Below are 19,289 nucleotides of genomic sequence, written 5' to 3' on the forward strand. Positions count from 1 at the left end.
TATGATGTGGCTTGCTGTAATTTGTCAGATTCATGTATAAATAAAGTATACTCCAGGGCACAGGCAGCGCTGCCTTCCCCCTGCTACTAAGCACGGCGTCTCTCATTCTTCAATTTCGCCAGCCCTACGCCTCCTTCAAGACCCCTGGACTGGCAGAGGCTGGACCCCAGCACTTCATGATCAATATGCCAGTTCACCGCACCACTGGGGTCCGCTGTTGCTCAATACATCATGGGCGTCTTTACTTTTAGCTTTATGTCCTGGTTTTTTTTATTTTTCATTAACTTCTTTTTGTGTGTGTTACTGGGGATGGAGCCCAGGGGCATTCTACCTCTGAGCTACACCCCCAGCCCTATTTTTCATTCCTTATCTTGAAGCAGGGTCTCACTGAGTTGCGGAGAGCCTCGCTAAGTAGCTGAGGCTGGCTGTGAACCCTGGTCCTCCTGTCTCAGCCTCCCGAGTGCTGGGATCACAAGTGTGCCCACCATGCCCGGCTCTTTTTTTCTCTAACTTCTGTTCATCACCCTCAGCCTAGAATGTCCTCGGTTTATCCGGTCCCCTCAGGTTGTCCCAGCGTCTTGCCTGGTAAGAATCTTCACACTGACACTTAAGCCTGGTCCAGATTCTCTGTTCTGTCCGCCCACAAACATCCTCGGCCTCCGCTTCTTGTCACCACTACCCACGGGGCTGTTGTTTGGCATTTGCAATGTCCTTCTACCACAGACCAGAGAACCCGCACAGTGAGCCATGCCCAGAGCCTGGCCCCACGTGGGCATCGGGGGCCCTGCCCTGAGCGTGTCAGCCTGCAGGCAGCTGATTCATTACCCTTTCTGGTTGTGCATAAGGGACCCTGGGAGGGTGCAGGAGCCAGCCGGCAAAAGTACGGGTTCCAAAGAGAGGAGTGAGGATGAAATAATATAACTCTTAAGAATTAAATTCCAAATATGATTTATTCCTAAGCATGGAAGGATCGCCAGTCAACTCCCGGGTCGATATCTCTACTGGACGACACTGGGGCTTCTTCTCTAGTGGTATTTATAGTTTTTTGCTTTAGGTTACCCTGGAGGGAAAATTCCAATGTCCCGGCAGGTCAAAGAATACCCTGATGCAACACAAACCTAGTCTTAGCTCAGACAGAACAATATCATCATTAGCATTAGTAACCTTGAAGCTTTCAAGGCCCCAAACCTTGTTGACTCTGGGCGAGGACAGTCAAAAGTAAGATAAGCGGAAAACCTTAATGGCTCCCAACAGGAAGGCACAAGAGGATCCCTGGCAGGTCAGGAGGTGGGGAGGGGTGTTTTCCTTTGAAGATGCTGAATAAACTGTATTATGCATCTGTGTTTTCATTGCAGCTGCTTAAAATCGGGTGTGGAACTTCCTACTTGTACCATCCTGCCAGGTCAAACGGCTTCAGATTTGGGAGCTCTGGGGATTTGGGGATTAGGGATTTTCAACCCTAACCAATGATTGGCTTCATTCACCATCTCAAGTTCCTCTGCAGTTCTCTGCCACTCCCTGAACACCTTCCCAGAAACACCCAGCGGTGTGTGTGGGAAGGGGGTAGGAAAAGGCTTTTCTGAGAAGAGCCAGAGCCAAGCCGGGCTGGGGGAGGAAAAAGGAACATTTTACCCTAGGTAATGCAAAATTCATGACAATGTTGAGCCCAAACCAGGGCTAGGGCAACCCCATTCTGAATTGCCCGGGACTAGTAGGGCCTCAGGAGAGGAGTTGAGTTATAATTTAATTAATTTATTCTTTGTGGTACTGGAAATTGAACCTAGGTACATTCTATCTTTGACCCACACTCCCAGCCCTATTTTATTTTTTGTTTTGAATTTTGAATTTTTTTTTTTTTGTGGTACTGAGGGTGGAACCCAGAGGCTTTCTACCTCTGGACTATACTCCCAGACCTATTTTATACTTTATTTGGAAACACTAAGGTCTCCCTAAGTTGCTGAGAGCCTCACTCGGTAGCTGAGACTGGCTTCGAACCTGTGCGATCCCCCTGTCTCAGCCTCCCAAGCGCTGGGATTACAAGCGTGCGCCACCACACCCAGCCGTAATTTTGAATATTTTTATTCTTATTTTTTATTTTATTTTATTTGAACAAGTTGCTGAGGCTGACCTCCAGCCTGCGATCCTTCTGTCGCAGCCTCCCAAGGACTGGGCTAAAGGTGTTTGCCAATTGAGAGACCACACCACATCTATTAGGATGATCATGTTTTTAAAAAACAACAGAACATAAAGAGTGCTGTTCAGGCAGTGGAGACACTGAAAGCCTTGTATATTGCTGGTGGGAATGTGAAATGGTGTAGCAGCTATGGTGTTATGGTTTGGATAAGAAATTTTCCCCAGAAAAGCAATGTGTTGGCAATGCAGAAATGCTCAAAGGTAAACTAACTAAAACAAGGCTCTTACTTCATCAGTGGATAGACCCACTGATGGATGAATAATTTGAATGGAAGCCGGGCGTGGTGGCGCACGCTTGTAATCCCAGCATCTGGGAGGCTGAGACAGAAGGATCATAGTTTGAGGACAGCCTCAGCTACTGAAAGGCTCCATTTAGAAAAAAAAAAAAAATCATAAGCCCCTAGCAGCTAGCTAATAGTTAAAACAGCCAGCTAATAGTTAAAAAGAAAAAGTATATTTTACTGCAGCTCACAGCTTAGGAATGTAAAATATGCGATAAGCCCACCCCATCTTATCTATACTGTCTGGGTCAGAGCGCCTTGACCCGGGAGCTTACTGACTGCACCTGGTATTTTATCTTACACTTGACTACAGAATGTACTTTTCAAATGATTCTGTAATTTTCTGTAAACGCATGCAATTTAGCCCAAAACCCCCTAACTAATGGTCTTTTCCCTATAAATACCCTCAGTTTCAGTGGCTCGTGGCCGAACTCCTATACGAGTCGGCCCCAGTGCACTGGCTCCTTAATAAATCTTTTGCTCATTGCATCAAGGTACGTCTCTCATGGTTCTTGACGTCGCTTATCCCGAGGTTGATTGAGGGTCCCCCCTCAGCGGGGTCTTACACTACTTAGTGAGGCCCTTTGTACTCAGTGAGACCCTGTTTCAAAATAAAGAATAAAAAATAGGGCTGAGGGTGTAGCTCGGAGGTAGAGTGCCCCTGGGTTCCATCTCCCAGCACCAAAAAAATAAAATGAAAAAAATAATAATTTGAATGGAGGTAGAGTGTGGCTGGCAGAGATAGGTCACTGCGGTGTAGCCTAAGAGACTCCATCTATGCCTAATATTCCCTCTTTCTCTCTCTCTCTCTCCCTCCCTCCCTCCTCTCTGTCCTTCTCTCCTCCCTGGGTTCCATGAATAGCTGATTTCTGTTATGCCTGCCTACCATAGAACAAAACCCTGAAACTGTCATGAGTCATCACAATAATTTCTGTGGGTTCTTGGCTTCCGTGGTGAGAACAATTTCAACATGAGCTAGCCAGAGACAAAGGCACGTGGGGAGGGGGAGGGGAAACCTGCGACTTTGGTGGTGAGGATATCGTCATCATTGGTACCGGGAATGAATCCAGCAGGCATTCTACCTCTCCGAGCTACACCCCCAGCCCTACTTTATTTTTTATTTTGGAACAGGGTCTTGCTAAGTTGCTGAGGCTGGCCTTGAACCTATCTCAGCCTCTCAAATACCAGGCTAGGAGATCTTCCTCTCAAACTCTGGAAGAAAAGCTGTGCACCAGTGTGAGAAGAACAGAAGTTACAGGAGAGAAAATATGGCTTCTCAAAGTACACAGTCCACCCCTTTACCCCACCCCACCCAGACCCGGCTCTTACAAGTTTCCCTTTGCCTCTGCCTGCTCTCTCTCTCTCTCTCCTCTCTCTCTCTCTCTCTCCCTCTCTCTCTCTCTCCATCTCTCTCTCTCTCTCTCCATCTCTCTCTCTCCATCTCTCTCTCTCTCCATCTCTCTCTCTCCATCTCTCTCTCTCTCTCTCTCTCTCTCTCTCTCTCTCTCTCTCTCCCCCTCCCTCCCTCCCTCCCTCCCTCCCCTGCTCTCTCTATCTGAAGGATCAGCTTCACACTAAGGCTGATCTCTCTAGGTTAACTGCAGGCTGAAGTTCACAGGAAAGCACGACCCGCCCTTCCAAAGCTCTCCCTAGCCCAGCTTACTGGAGGTCTCACCGGGCATGCACTGGCCACACAGAAGGCAGACAGAAGTCACACCCATCACACAGAAACCTTAGCTGTTTGTCTTCTTTAGACCTGCGGGACAGCAACTCTTGCCCAGCTATGAGAGCAAGGTAACATGTTCACAGCCACACTCCAGAATCCAAGAGGGGCACGTGCACGCACGTGTGTGTGCCGCGCCAGGATTCAAGCCCTGGGCATTCTACCACTGAACTATCCCTCCAGCTTTTTTTTTATTACATTTTGAAATGGGATCTTGCTAGGTTGCCACATGCTGGCCTCAAGCCTGTGGCCTCAAGCCTGTGATCCTCCTACGTTAACCTCCCAAATTCTGGCGTTATTAGTGTGGGAAACTGCACATCACTCAGGAGAGGCTGCTTTTGAAACGCTGGGTAGCTCCGGTGCGCACCTGTCACAGGTACCTTCCTGTGAAATGTCATACGATTCTCCTTAGCCAGGAGCAGTGACTCGCACCTATAATCACAGTATCTGAGAGGCTGAGATGGGGGGAGAATCCCAGGTTCAAGACTAGCCTCAGCAACTTAATAAGCCCAACAACTGACTCTGTTTCCAATAAAAAATAAGAGATGGCTGGGCGTGATGGCACAGGCTTGTAATCCCAGCAAAATAAAACCAAGAGTGTGGTGCTGCCATACCTATAGACTTACAGATGACAGAAGATGTGAGAGTCCAGAAATAAACCCAAACATCTACTGCCGGTTGTTTCCAACACGATGCAATGCCACTCGCTGGGGAAAACACCGGCCTTTCCAACAAACAGCGCTGAGACCACCGGGCATCCACCGCAGGAGGAAGGGCCCTGGACGGACACGCCGGCCAGCCCAGCCTCGGGATCGCGGCCCTCCTGCCCGGAGCTCCTCAGCACAGCCCTGGGGGAGACTCCAGCGGGGCCCAGCAGCCCCTCAGCTGAGGGAGTGTTGGGAAGCCGGGGGCTCGGGGCTTGTTTTACGGAGCACTTATCAGGGAAGAGAGCTCCCCCAGAATGGGGGTAGGGGCGCTCTGCAGGTGTCTCAGGCCTTCAGCTGAGCACTGATCACTCCAATGGTGGAAAAAGTGCTGGAGTCCAGGGAAGGAGCCACCCGAGAGGAGAGACAGCCCTGAGCTTCCACAGGGCTGAGGAAGCCCCCACCCGCCAGCACACCATTGAAGATCACCAGAAAAAAGGGCTTCTCTGACTTGGCGTCAGATTGGCCTAGGAACTGCTGTTCCGGCCAGGAAGGCCAAAGGGCAAAATCCTTAAGAGAATCAAACTGAGCCTGGCATGGTGGCAATCTCAGCGCTTGGGAGGCTGAGACAGGAGGAACACAGGTTCCCAGCCAGCCTCAGCAATTTAGGGAGGCCCTCTGCAACTCAGTGAGACCTGGGAGTGTAGCTTAGAGGTAGAATACCCCTGGGTTCAATGGTTCAATCCCCAGTAACACAAAAAATAAAAATTAAAAATTAAAAGCTGGAGCCGGGCGTGGTGGCGCACACCTGTAATCCCAGTATTCAGGAGGCTGAGACTGGAGGATCGCGGTTTGCAGACAGCCTCAGCTACTTAGGCCCTCTGCAACTCAGTGAGACCCTGTTTCAAAATAAAGAATAAAATATAGGGCAAGGGGTGGGGGGTAGCTGGGAGGTCAAATACCCCTGGGTTCCATTCCCAAACCCGCAAAAAAAAAAAAAAAAAAATTAAAAGAGGGGCATGGTGGTGCACGCTTGTAATCCCAGAACTTGGGAGGCTGAGACAGGAAGATCACACAGGTTCAAAGCCAGCCTCAGCTACTTAATGAGGCTCTCGGCAACTTAGTGAGACCCTGTTTCCAAATAAATTCAAGAATAGGGCTGGGCGTGTAGCCCAGAGGTAGACAGCCTCTGGGTTCCACCCCCAGCACCACTAAATAAATAAATAAATAAATAAATAAATAAATAAGGCTGGGTGTAGCTTAGAGGTAGAATGCCCCTGGGTTCAATTCCCAGTACTATAAATAACTAAATAAATAAATAAGCCGGGCGTAGTACTGAACGCTTATAATGCCAGTACTTGGGAGGCTGAGGTAGGAGGATCACAGGTTCTCGGCCAGACTCAGCTACTTAGTGAGGCCCTCTGAAACTTAACGAGACCCTGTTTAAAAGATAAAGAATAGCCAGGTGTGATGGAGCACGCTTGTCATCCCAGCATTCAAGAGGCTAAGGCAGGAGGACTGCGGTTCGCAGACAGCCTCAGCTACTTAGGCCCTTTGCAACTCAGTGAGACCTTGTTTCAAAATAAAAAGAATAAAAAATAGGGATGGGGTATAGCTTGGAGGAAGAAAGCCCCTGTGTTCCATCCCCAGTACCGCAAAAAAAAAAAAAAAAAAGAATAAAATATGGCTGGAGTGTAGCTCAGAGGTAGAATACCCCTGGGTTCAATCCCCTGTGTCACAAAAATTAAAAAAATAAGTAAATAATTAACTCATTAAGAGATCCCACGGTGCTGAGCTGGAGAAAGGTCCCACCCTGCTTTCTCCAAACACAAAGGCCAACAGTACTGAGGCGCCCCCTGCCGTGCTTGCGAGGCAGTGCAAGGAACCTCTCCACCCTGCATTACAAGTTCCCAGTCCCGGGGTCTGGAGGGAGGAGCAGCCGCTGCGAAGCTCACTGGAACCCACCTGCAGGAGCCCCTTGCAGATGCTTTAGGAGGAAATTGGCTGCAGTGGCAGGAAGTGGTGGGAGCCTTGGGTGGCGGGGCAGCTGGCCCCCTCCACCCCTCCGTGGGGGACCCACCTCTCCTTGGCGGGGCCTCTGCCACCCACAGGGCTCTAGGGCAGGGGCGGCACTCAGCGAGACCCCGTGCCTCCACCTGGCCGGCCGCTACCAGCACTGCTCTAATAACAGAAATTCTCTTTTTTTTGGTGTGTGTGGTACTGGGGATGGGACCCAGGGGCTTTCTACCTCTGGGCTACACCCCAGCCCTACTGAATAATTGACTTAGAGTCTAAGTTGCTGAGAGCCACAGAGTAGCTGAGGCTGGCTTTGAACCTGTGCGAGCCTCCTGTCTCAGCCTCCCAAGCGCGGGGATTACAAGCGTGCGCCACCACATCTGACTACAGAAAAACTTTGGAAGGAAGTTTAAATTAATAAAGGGATCTCGTTTGTTTGTGGTACTGGGGATGAACCCAGGGGCATCCTACCTCTGAGCTACACACCCAGCCTTGTTTTTTATTTTGAAATAGGGTCTTGTTAAGTTGCCAAGAATCTTGCTAAATTTAGTTTAACTTAATGAGACCCTGTCTCAAAATATAAAATAAAAAGGGCTGGGGTATGCTTCAGAGATACACTGGGTCCAATCCCGAGTTACACATGCACACATGCACTTGTACCCACACAGACACGATTTTAAAAGATAACTGACAGCTGGGCATGTTGGTGCATGCTTATAATCCTAGTACTTGGGGGGCTGAGACAGGATCACAGACCTCAGCAAGCAGTGAGACTCTCATCAACCTCGTGAGACCCTGTTTCAAGATAAAAACGAAAATTAGGGCTGAGAGGGTAGCTCAGAGGTAGAGCCCGAGTTCAACCCCCAGTGCCAATAAATAAATAAATAAATAAATAAATAAATAAGCCAGCCAGCCAGCCAGGCAGGGTGAAAAAATACTTGCAACCCTAGCATTTGGGAGGCTGAGACAGGAGAGCCGCGGTTCGAGGACAGCCTCGGCTACTTAGTGGGGCCCTTTGCAACTCAGTGAGACCCTGTTTCAAAATAAAAAATAGAGCTGGGGGTATAGCTTAGAGGTAGAAAGCCCCTGGGTTCCATCCCAGTACCACAAAAAAAAAAAAAAAAAAAAAGGCTGGGGTGTAGCCTAAGCCAGGCATGAAGGCACACACCTGTAATGCCTATACTTGGGAGGCTGAGATAGGAGGCTCACAGGTTCAAAGCCAGCCTCAGCAACTTAGCAAGACCCTACTTCCAAAGAATGAAAAAATGAATTAGGGCTGGTGATGTAGCTCAGAGGTAGAATGCCTCTGGGGTTAGTCTCCAGCAGTGCACACATGTGTACATACACACTCACACATACACAAATACACACACACACAAAGATAACTGCCTAAAGCAAAAAATATTAAATGGTGTGTAACACAGGAGAAAGGAGCCTGTGTGACCACTGTGACAAGGGCCAGGAAGGGCACGCGCAATGGAAGGGTTTCCACCGTGAGACTGAGCAGTGCCGCTGAAGGCAGGCATGGGGGTGCACACCCGGAATCCCAGGGCTTGGGAGGCGGAGACAGGAGGATCACAAGTTCAAAGCCAGCATCAGCAACTTAGCAAGGCCCAACACGACTTAGTGAGACCCTGTTTCAAAATAAAGACATAAAATAGGGTTAGTGGTGTATCTCAGGGGTAGAATCCCCCTGGGTTAAATTTTCAGTAGCATAAAAATAAAAGGGCTAGGGGTGCAGCTCAGAGGTAGAATGGTCCTGGGTTCAATCCCCAATATCACAAAAAAGAAGAGAGAAGAGATAAGACAGTGAAATGGATGTACTAGGAGCGGTAAAAACCAGCCAGGCGCCGTGGGCGCGCTTGTCATCCCAGTACTTGGGAGGCTGAGACAGGAGGATCGCGGTTCACGGCCAGCCTCAGCTACTTAGGCCCTCTGCAACTCAGTGAGACTGTTTCAAATAAAGAATTAAAAAATAGGGCTGAGAGTGTAGTTTGGAGGTAGAATGCCCCTGGGTTCCATCCCCAGTACCAAAACAAAAACAACAAAAAAAACCTCAACCCAGTAGGGCATGGTGGTGCACACCTGTTATGTCAGTACTCAGGCGGCTGAGACAGGAGGGTCACAGGTTGGAAGCCAGCCTCAGCAACCTAGTGAGAACTCAGCAACTTAGCAAGGCCTTGTTCCAAAACAAACAAAAAATTGTATAGGGCTGGGGGTGTAGCTCAAAAATAGACTTCCCCTGGGTTCAATCCCCAGCACCACACACAAAGTACAAATAACCTCAACCCCAAAGAAGGGATTAAAAAAATAGAAGAAAAAAATAAACAGCAGATGGAACCAACAGAAAACAAACATCAGGACACAGGAACCTGTATTGTCCACTTTCCGCTGTAGCGCAATACCCGAGGCAGGGCGTTTTATAAAGAAGAGAGGCTCAAAGTCCAAGTTCAGGCAGCCCCCTGGTCAGGCACTCAGGGCAGATGGTATCACGGTGGGCACTGAGCGTCACGGGCTCTGTCCCCAGGCTGCTTCCTCTGTCTCTCCTGCCAGCAGTGCTGCAGACGCGGGCTCATCTCCCTGCCCTCCTGGGCAGAGGAGCGGCCCCTGGACCTTCCTCGGGACCCTGCCGTGTTCCCACCGCTGCCTGCACCTCGCTGCCCCACGTGGGCTCAGGCGCGGGTCTCCTGTGTGACCACACATCCCGGTCAGGCCCTCCCCAAAGATAAAGGCTCTGCACTTTCGCCGCTGACTATGAACCTCCCTCCACATCCAGGGAGGCATGTCCTTCCTCTCCTGAACGCCCTCCTCTGCCATCCTGGTGTTCATCATTCTCAGCCAAGAGCAAGTTGACCTCCCCCAGAAAGCCCCCCCCCCCCGTTCTCATCACAAATAACACAAAGATGCTGAAAGATGAAACTAACTCGAGGGTGGGGGAAGGGGTTCTGCAGACTACACCAGGGGTGTTCTGAGCTACGCCCCAGGGGAAGGGGTTCTGCAGACTACACCAGGGGTGTTCTGAGCTACGCCCCAGGAGAAGGGGTTCTGCAGACTAAATGCAGGGGTGTTCTGAGCTACGCTACGCCCCAGGGGAAGGGGTTCTGCAGACTAAACGGGGGGGGGGGTGTTCTGAGCTACGCCTCAGGGAAAGGGGTTCTGCAGACTAAATGCAGGGGTGTTCTGAGCTGCGCCCCCAGCCGTATTTTTTGAGATAGTATCTCACCAAGTTGCAACCCTCATGTCTCGGCCTCCCAAGTTCTGACACTGCAGTCGTGCACACGCATGCCTGACTTGGAACTGTCTTTATGAAGCCACACTGCTCTGTCGCTGCTGGTAGATCCAAGGCGTGGGATTCAAGAGTGCGGCCTTAGTCCCGAGTGTATGGAAGCAGGGAGGGCCTCACTGGGTTGCCAGAGGCTGGCCTTGAACCTGCGACCCTCCTGTCTCAGCCTACCAGCACTGGGATCACCACACCTGGCGCATTTTCCACCTTTGATGCTTTGAGTCCTGGGCCTTGCTGACTCAGGAAGAACTGTCCTCCCAGGGCCACTGGAGATGGTAAAGCGGCCCACGTACTTTCCACATGCAACTCGAGAGACCCAAGGCCGCACCCCAATACCTCTTTTTTGAGGCTCTTGCATCCCAGCTCACTCTCCCTGAGCTATTCACCGGGACCAGGCCCGTGACTGGGAGAACCCCATAGCATAGGGAGTCCTTCTGCGCCTGCGTGGGCTGCCTCACCCACTCCACCAGTGGAGGCTCCAGTAGACCCCCTTGCCCATGCTGCCCCTCTCCTCAGCCTCCTGACCCCAGTGCTCCCCGAGTGGCCTGTGTAGCTGCGCACCTCCTCTTGGATACTGTAAACAAGTCTTTTCTTTTTGTATTGGGGACTGAAACTGGGGGCATCCGACCCCCACGCTACACCCCCAGCCCTATTCTGAAATAGGGTCTTGGTAAGTTGCCACCATGCCTGAGGCTGGCCTTGAACCTGTAATCCTCCTGTCTCAGCCTCTCAAGTCCTGGGATAGCAGTTGTGCACCACACCCTGCTGCTAAACTTTGTCAGTGTCAACTGTCTTCTGATCAGTTGCTCAGCAGTGTCGGGATGCCTGGGTGTGGGAAGCCATGCAGACACCTCACCATTGTAGGTTGTGCTGGGAAAACGGAGGAAGGAGTGCCGGGAGGAGATAGGGGCAGAGCTGGAGGACTGAGGAAGACTGTGGAGTCCTGCTTCCAGGGAAGAGGCCACCAGAACACCAGTGGTGGCCATGGGGATGCTCGGGGCAGGTGGCCACGCTCCTGACCCAGGCGAGCCCAGGCCACAGAAGCCTTCTGAAGGAACTCGGGCGAGTTCCTCTGCCTGCTGCACCCTCCTCGCCTGGCCCAAACACGCGGGCCAGCAGAGAACCACGTGGATCTAAGAGGGTACTTCTCAGTACCTGGGAGGCTGAGAGAGAGGATGCAGGTTCAAGGACAGCCTCAAACAAGTAACAAGATCTTCAGCAACCTCGTGGGGTTGTTTCAAGACAAATATTAAGCCAGGCACAGTGGCAGCACTTGGGAGGCCGATACAGGAGGGTTACAGGTTCAAGGACAGCCTCAGCAAGTAGTGAGACTCTCAACAACCTAACAAGACCATTTCAAACTAAAAATAAAATTGGAGCCAGGCATGATGGCACACACTTGTAATCCCAGTACTTGGGAACCTGAGACAGGATCGCAGGTTTGGGGCCAGATTCAGCTACTTAGTGAGGTCCTCTACAACTTAGTGAGACCTTGTTTCAAAAAAATTAAATAAAGCCGGGCATGGTGACACATGCTTGTCATCTCAGTACTTGAGAGGCTGAGACAGGAGGATCACACGGGTTCGAAGCCAGCCTTAGATACTTAGTGAGGTTCTCAGCAACTTACTGAGACTGTTTCCAGATAAAGTATAAAATAGGTCTGAGAAGCTGGGCGTGGTGGCGCATGCTTGTAATCCCCGTGCTTGGGAAGCTGAGACAGGAGGATCGCACAGGTTTGAAGCCAGCTCAGCTACTTAGTGAGACCCTGTTTCCAAATAAAATAAAAAAATAGGTCTGGGAGTATAGCCCGGAGGTAGAAAGACCCTGGGTTCCACCCCAGTAACACCAAAATAAATAAATAAATAAAATAGGTCTGAGAGTATAGCCTGGAGGAAGAAAAGCCCGTGGGTTCAATTCCTTAAGCAGGTGCCCTGGCTCCAGGCTAAAAGAACATGCAGAGCTGGGTATGGTGGTGTACACCTGCAATACCAGTATTGGGAAGCTTGAGACAGGAGAATCACAAACCAGCCTCAGCCACTAAACAAGACCCTCGATAATTTAGCAAGACTGTTTCAAAATAAAAAGGGCTAGGGGTGTAGCATGTCCTTGGGTTCAATCCCAGTATCAAAAGTAAAACGAAAAACAAAAACAAGTAAAAAAGGACATGGAGTCCCAAAAGGAATAAACTCAGAATTGCTGAAGGGAGTTTTAGGACAGATTTGCAAGAGAAAAAGTAGCCATCTTATCTCCTGTGCCGCCGCTGAACATCAGCCTGCATCTTCCTCCTGGCTGAGGGCTCTGAGCTGTAAGCTGTTCTGCTGTAACAGCACAGGCAACCAAGTGTGTGTTCTGTTCCCGTCCTACTTGGAATTAGTCGGAGGCTGAGAGACTGTCATCCCTCTAAGAAACAAACATGGAGACGGAGGTGGAAACGCACGAGGTTCACCAGAGGCATCACCTGTGGAAGATGCAGGGCAGGAAGCAGGAGAGTGAGACCAGGCCACCAGCGCCAATGCCCGGACCGCAGTAGACACTGCGCCGCCTGGGGCAGGGACGTGCAGGCCTGGCACTGTAGGGGCTCGGCCAGCCTGCACGGCGACACACGGAGGTTGCAGCGGGCAGAAGTCCATTCTCATGGCAGGTGTGAGGGGCTGCCCTGCAGGTGCCACAGGCCTCTGGGACCTCAGACTCCCCAGTCTCCTGCCTCCCACCTAACCACGCCATGAAGACTGGACAAGCCTCACAGCTCAGCCACGCCGCGAGGCTGGCGGACAGTCCAGTCCCAGTGCAGCTGCTGACTCGAGCCTTTTCAATTGTGCGTGGGGCACCTTGCCCATTTTATTAAACACTCTGGGGAAAAGCAGCTCATTTCTGAACAGCTGTTCAGGAAGTATGAGTTTCTCTTCTAAGATACTTAAGAAAAGGCCAGGCCCAACTTGACCACCCAAGCTCTGACCTGGGAGGGCGGCTCTGCACACCCTCTCTCTCCCCATCCCCAGCCCCCAGGATGCTAACAGCAGGCCTCCTTTGCCCCCAATCCCTGCTGGGGAACCCAGACTCCAGAGTATGCCCAGGCATGCCAGCCACTGCACCCAGCAACTGGCCCCAAGACCCAGTCATGCCCATGGGCCTGGGAAGGCACAGCTCCCTCCCTCTTTGGGTTTCAGGCCAGGAGGGGACAGCCTGGCCTCCCACATCCAGAGCCAACCAGCCTCCTACAGGCTCTCCCCCTCTGAGTTCTAGACAAGGCAGATGAACAAGGCAGGACCCCGAGGAGCAGAGCGGAGGTGGGATGTGGCTGGCAGAGCGCTCACCACCCCCACCTGCTCCTTCTTCCAAGTCTGCAAATCCCAGGGGGCTCCCCACCACCGAGGACACAGGGACACAGGCCGGTTTCGCCTCCCAGGCTGAGGGATGCGCCGTTTCTAGGAAAAGCTGAAAGTGTGCGGCGGCCCTCAGCAGCTGCGGGAGGTGACGGCTGAGATCCGCACCAGAAGGGCCCGGCCAGCACCACACGTCCGCCCGGCACACTGGGAAGGGGCCTGGGGCCAGGGCGCGCTCAGGCGAGGCCGGCCCGCTCCAGGTCCTGCGGCAGCACGCGGCCCTTCTTGCGTGCCCTCTGCAGGCGCCGCTCAGCCCTGGCCGCCTTCTTCTTGCGCAGGTTCAGGCGCCGCCTGTCCTGCCGCTGCTGCATCTTCTCCACCACGTGGGCCGAGCGCCTCTCCCACTGCCGCTGGCGCTGCGCCCGGCGCTTCTCCTTGCGCTTCAGGGCCTCCTGCAGCAGGGGCTCGCTGTCGCGGATCTTCACGCCCTCCGCCTTGTACAGCAGGTTGGTCCACTTCATCTTGGCCTCCAGCTCCTGCGCCTTGCCCGCGTCCTGCTCCCGCAGCTCCTCCAGCCGGGCCTGCCGCGCACGCACGCGCTCCAGCAGCTGCCGGTAGTTCTTGCCGGTCAGCGGGGTCAGGTTCCCCTTCACCTTCTGCCGCCTCTCCTTCCTCCGCTGGGCCTTGCTGGACGGCTCCTCCTCATCTACCTCCACCTGCGACAGGCGCGAGCCGGTGAGCGACGGCACCCACCCGGCACCCCAACCTCGCCAGCACCTGCTGTCACCCGAAGGGAGCCGCCAGCCAGCCCTCCGGCTCTGCTCACCTTACTGAAGATCAAGGCGGGCTCCTGCGGCTCCACCTGGGCCACCCCGGGTGCCGCCTCGGTCCCGGCCCCAGCCCCAGCCTCGGCCTCCACCGCCTGGGCCTTCGCGGCCTTCTCCTTGGCTCGCAGCTCCTTCCGCTTCCTCTTCTTCCGGTCCCGTTCCTGCTTTCTCCGCTGCCTCTTCTCCAGGACAGCCGCAGAGAGCTCCTTGGAGCCACCCTGGGGAAAGGAGGGCTCGCTCAACACCTTCTCCCCACCTTGGGCACGTCAGGCACGAGGAAACCGTCATGCAGGACACAGACACAGGTCAAGTGTTCCAAAGGTCGTGACCCACCACCCAGAATAAAAGTGTCTCCGGAAGGGGCAAGGGCCCTCAAACAAGGACCGTGGCTTCTGGTTCCGGCTTCTGGTTCCGGGCCTGTGGGGAGCCGTTAAGGTTTTTACCTTATCTTGTCTCACCCTTACTCAAAAGTACACTTCTGACTGTCCTTTGCCCAGAGTCAACAAGGTTTGGAGTCATGGAGTCTAAGTAAATAAGACCCTCTCAGAATGATTGATGCTAATTGTTCTACTAGTTAAGATTAGGTTTATAGCCGGGCGTGGTGAAGCACGCTTGTATTCCCCGTGCTGGCTTAGGAGACCCTGTTTCTAAATAAAAATATAAAATAGGTCTGGGAGTGTAGCCCGGAGGTAGAAGGGCTTCCAGGAACCCCGGTACCACAAAAAAAAAAAAGAAAAAAAAAAAAAAAAGATTAGGTTTATGTTGTACCAGGGTATTGTTTGACCTACCCATGATATATGTACTTTTTTTTTTCTTTCATTCCTGTAAAACCCAAAACTAGAAACTGTATAAATAACCGCAGGAGAATAAACTGGTGGTCGGCCCAATAGAGACTGGCAATCCTCCCATGCTTGAATTTAATTCTTTTATCCTTATTCCTCTCTTCGGAACCTGTACTTTAGCTGGCTGGCTCTGGCACGGGCCCACTTCTGTACTGCTGCCCTTCCTTCTCGAGCTCAGGGTCCAGATGGAGCCTGCGTGACAAGGCCATCCTGACCCCTGCACATTATTATTTTTTTTTGGTACCAGGAATTGAATCCAGGGGCATTCTACCTCTGGGCTACACCCCTAACCACCATTCCTCCCCGCCTTTTCATAGTATTGGGGATTGAGCCCAGGAGTGTTCTTAGATCTACACCCCCAGCCCAATTTTTCTTTGTGGTACTGCGGATTGAATACAGGGGCATTCTACATCTTAAGATACATCCCCCAGCCTTTTTTAAAAAAAATTTTATCTAGGGTGTATTCATTTTGAGTCACTCCCCCATGCCATTTTGGCATGGGGCTGTTATTTCTATTTTCTGTATTTCTATCTTTCTAATAAACTTCTTTAAATCTTCAAAAAAAAATTTTTAAATTTATTCTGAAACAGAGTCTCACTATCTTGCCAAGAGTCTCACTAATTGCTGAGGCTGGTCTTGAACCTGTGAACTTCCTCCTGTCTCAGCCTCCCGAGTGCTGACACCTAGCTCTATTTCTTATTTTGAAACAGGGTCTCACTAAGTTACTGAGGGCCGCACTAAATTTCTGAGGCTGGCCTTGAACCTGCAATCCTGTTTCAGCCTCTCAGACACTGGAATTACAAGTCTGGTCAACTACAGAGTCCTCTGCCCTTTTAACTTTTCTTTCTTTCTTTCTTTTTTTTTTTTTTGCAGTACAGGGGATGGAACCCAGAGGCATCCTACCTTCGAGCTACACCCCCAGCCCTTCTTTTACTCTTTATTTTGAAACAAGATCTAAGTTGCAGAGAGTCTCACTAAGTGCTGAGGCTGGCTACAAACCTGGATCTTCCAGTCTCAGCCTCCCAAGTACTGGCATTACAAGTGTGTGCCACCACACCCGGCTTTTTATTTTGAAACAGGGTCTCACCAAGTTGCTGAGAGCCTCCCCATGTTGCTGAGATCTTCCTAGCTAAGCCTCAAGAGTACTGGGATTATAGGCAAGTGCCACCACGCCCAGCTGACCCTGCACAGCCTGCTCATGAGGCATGGGGGCTGCCCTGCCGCTGCCTGCCTCACACCCCAGGGCTCTGCACTGGGCCACCCAGAGTTGTGCTTCAAGAAATGGGGCCCACCAGGCGTGGTGATGCCCACTTGCAATCCCAGCACTCGGGAGGCTGAGACAGGAGGATCTCAGTTCATGGACAGCCTCAGTCACCTAGTGAGATCCTTTGCAACTCGGTGAGACCCCACTTCAAAATAAAGAATAAGAAATAGGGATGGGTGTGGAGCTCCGAGGTAGAATGCCCCTGGGTTCCATCCCCATCACTGCAAAAAAAAAAAAAAAATGAGACCCAGAGCCTCCACTGCTTGTAAATAACCAGAGGACGGCCAGCAGGCTGTCCCTCCCAAGAGGTAAAAACAGAAGTGGGTGCTGCCCATACACAGCAGAGGTCCTAGGGAAGGCTCCAGGCAAGGGCGTGGGCTAGGTCAGGGGGAGACCACCTAAAGACTAGGCTGGCCAGCCCACAGTGCTCGCAGGTCACCTCATTTCATAATGAATGACCTTCAGTCGTTGCAATGTCAGCAAAGGCAGAACTCAGAAGAAGGCGGGGCATCGCTGAGACTGCAGAAGAGAGGAGTCAGGGAAAGGCCAGTGACTGGTGGGAGACCAAGTTCTCCCAGGAAAGAAGAGCCACGGCTCTCTCGGCACAGAGAGCAGAGCCAGGGCAGAGAAAGCGGCCCACAGATGCCTGCTGGTGCCCCTCCAGGGCTCCACGCCTACCTGACCCCGGGCCTGCTGGATCTTCTCGTGCAGCCGCTGTCTCAGGACGTCCAGGGCAAAGACAGAGTCAGCCCCCGTGGCCCAGCCATCTGTGGGGAAGGAGACAGGATGCAAATGAGGCCTCCCATGACAGCTCCTTTCCTCCCCATCCCTTCCCTTCCCGCTAAGCTTCAACCTCGCTCACTGTCCTCCCTGACCCCAGGGGCCAGTCCAGTAAACTCCACTCCACCCACCTCAGCCCGGTCACCCCACATCCTCCTAGATCACTGTGGGGTCAGGACACTTCCCACCGGCCCAGCCGCTCCAGACCCTCAGAGGGCCATTCTGGGCTCCGTGCGGCCTAAAACCACTATGCACCCCACGCCCCACAGGCATCCTGTGATCTCCACTCTGCGGGAAGTGTAATATTCTCTCCCGTCTGAGGTGCCCTTTCTTATTAGCAAAGGGGACCACGTTCGCATGTGAGCCCCACAGGCCCTGCCCTGGCACCTCTCACCTGCAGCGGCTCCTGCAGAGCTAGAGGTCTCTTCCTCTCTGGCTACAACTGGCTTCTTGCCCCCAGAAGCCACCGGAGTCCTCTCTCCAACGGACTTGGCCTTGTGCTTCACAGCCTTCTGTTCCTGTTCTCGCAGCTTCTTCTGGGCTTTCTTCCTTTTCTTCTTTGGGGGCCCAGAAGTTTCCAAGCCTTGAGTTTTGCCCTCTGAAAGAAAAAAAATGACAAAGAGTTGCCATTCCAATTCCTGAGACCCACTCAGGAGAAAGGAAGGGCTTTTAAAGGCTGGGACCCAGCCAGTGCACACTTGTAATTCCAGCATTCAGGAGGCGGAGACCAGAGGATCAAGGTTCACAGACTTGTCTCAGCTACTTAGTGGACAGCCTCAGCTACTTAGCAAGGCCCTTTGCAAGTCAGCGAGACCCTGTTTCAAAAATAAAAAAGACTACCTGGGCGTGGTGGTGCACGCTTGTAATCCTAGCATTTGGGAGGTTGAGACTGGAGGATCACGGTCTGTGGCCAGCCTCAGCTACTTAGTGACATCCTCTGCAACTCAGTGAGACCCTGTTTCAAGATAAAGAATTAAAAAAAAGAATGGGACTGGGGGTGTAGCTCGGAGGTAGAATGCCCCTGGGTTCAATCCCCAATACTGCAAAAAATAAATAAGCTGGGCTTGGCGGCGCATGCTTGCAATCCCAGTACTTGGGAGGCTGAGACAGGAGGATTGCACAGGTTCGAAGCCGGCCTCAGCTGCTTAGTAAGGCTCTCAAGCAATTTGTTGAGACCATGTTTCCAAATACAAAATAGGTCTATTTTCTAAAATAGAAAATAGCCCGAAGATGGAAAGCCTCTGGGTTCCATCCCCAGCACCATAAATAAATAAATAAATAAATAAATAAATAAATAAATAGGGCTGGGGGTGTAGCTCGGAGGTAAAATGCCCTGGGTTCCATCACATACAAAAAAAAAAAAAAAAAAAAAAAGCTGGGACCCCACAAGGGCGCGAAGAGAATGAAGCGGAGGAGCCCGTGGCACTTATCCACAGAGCGCGGAACGCAAGCTTTCTCGGAGGCCAACCGGCAACACCCGCCTGGCCCGGCGATCCCGTTGGAATTAACACGCAGACCTGGCAGCCGAGGGGAACGCTAACACCCCGCTCCCGCCGCCAACCAGGGCCCCGCCGGCGGAGGGGCGCGCCGGTGCCGCTCGCCGCTCACCCCGCTGGCGCCGCGGCGGCTCGGGGCCGGGCTGGGCGCAGATCTTCCGGGCCAGGTCCTGCAGGTAGGCGTCCTTGGCGAGCAGGGACGCCATGGCCGCGACCCCGGCGGGCGGGTCCTCGAGGCCGGGACCGCCGAGCACGCGCGTGGGCAGGCGCCGCAGCCGAGCGCCGAGCTCCCGGAGCGCTCAATTGGCCCGGCCTGTCGGCGCCGGAAGAGGCGGGGCGTCGAGGGGGAAGTGACGTCGAAGCACCGGAAGCCCGTGCTGCTGGGGCTGGCGCCACGCCCCGGCATCCCGAGCGCGCACCCCACGTGTTGCGGCGCGCACTTGCAACCAAGGATTTGGGAGGAGGGAACAGGAGGGTCCCTGGCGAGGCCACCCTCGGTAATTTAGTGAGGCCCTCGCCGTTTCGGAACAAAGAGGGCTGGGGGTGTAGCTCAGAGGCAGAACACCTCTGGGTTCAATCTCCAGTACCCTCCACACTCAAAATAAAAATTAAGAAAA

The 19,289-nt window shown here is 52.6% G+C and overlaps 1 protein-coding gene across 1 annotated transcript; it reads right to left on the reverse strand.

Moving 5' to 3' along the window:
• Window positions 1–13,699: 13,699 nt before the first annotated feature.
• SURF6 (surfeit 6) lies at window positions 13,700–18,878 on the reverse strand (the record flags this gene model as incomplete). The annotated part of the gene is made up of 5 exons (XM_080708468.1): window positions 13,700–14,179; window positions 14,290–14,508; window positions 17,075–17,163; window positions 17,571–17,774; window positions 18,785–18,878. The coding sequence occupies 5 exons, from the start codon at window positions 18,876–18,878 to the stop codon at window positions 13,700–13,702; spliced, it is 1,086 nt and encodes a 361-aa protein (XP_080564594.1).
• Between the last annotated feature and the right edge of the window lie 411 nt (window positions 18,879–19,289).

This window comes from Muscardinus avellanarius, assembly GCF_963383645.1.
Source record: "Muscardinus avellanarius genome assembly, chromosome: 13".
NCBI lineage: Eukaryota > Metazoa > Chordata > Mammalia > Rodentia > Gliridae > Muscardinus > Muscardinus avellanarius.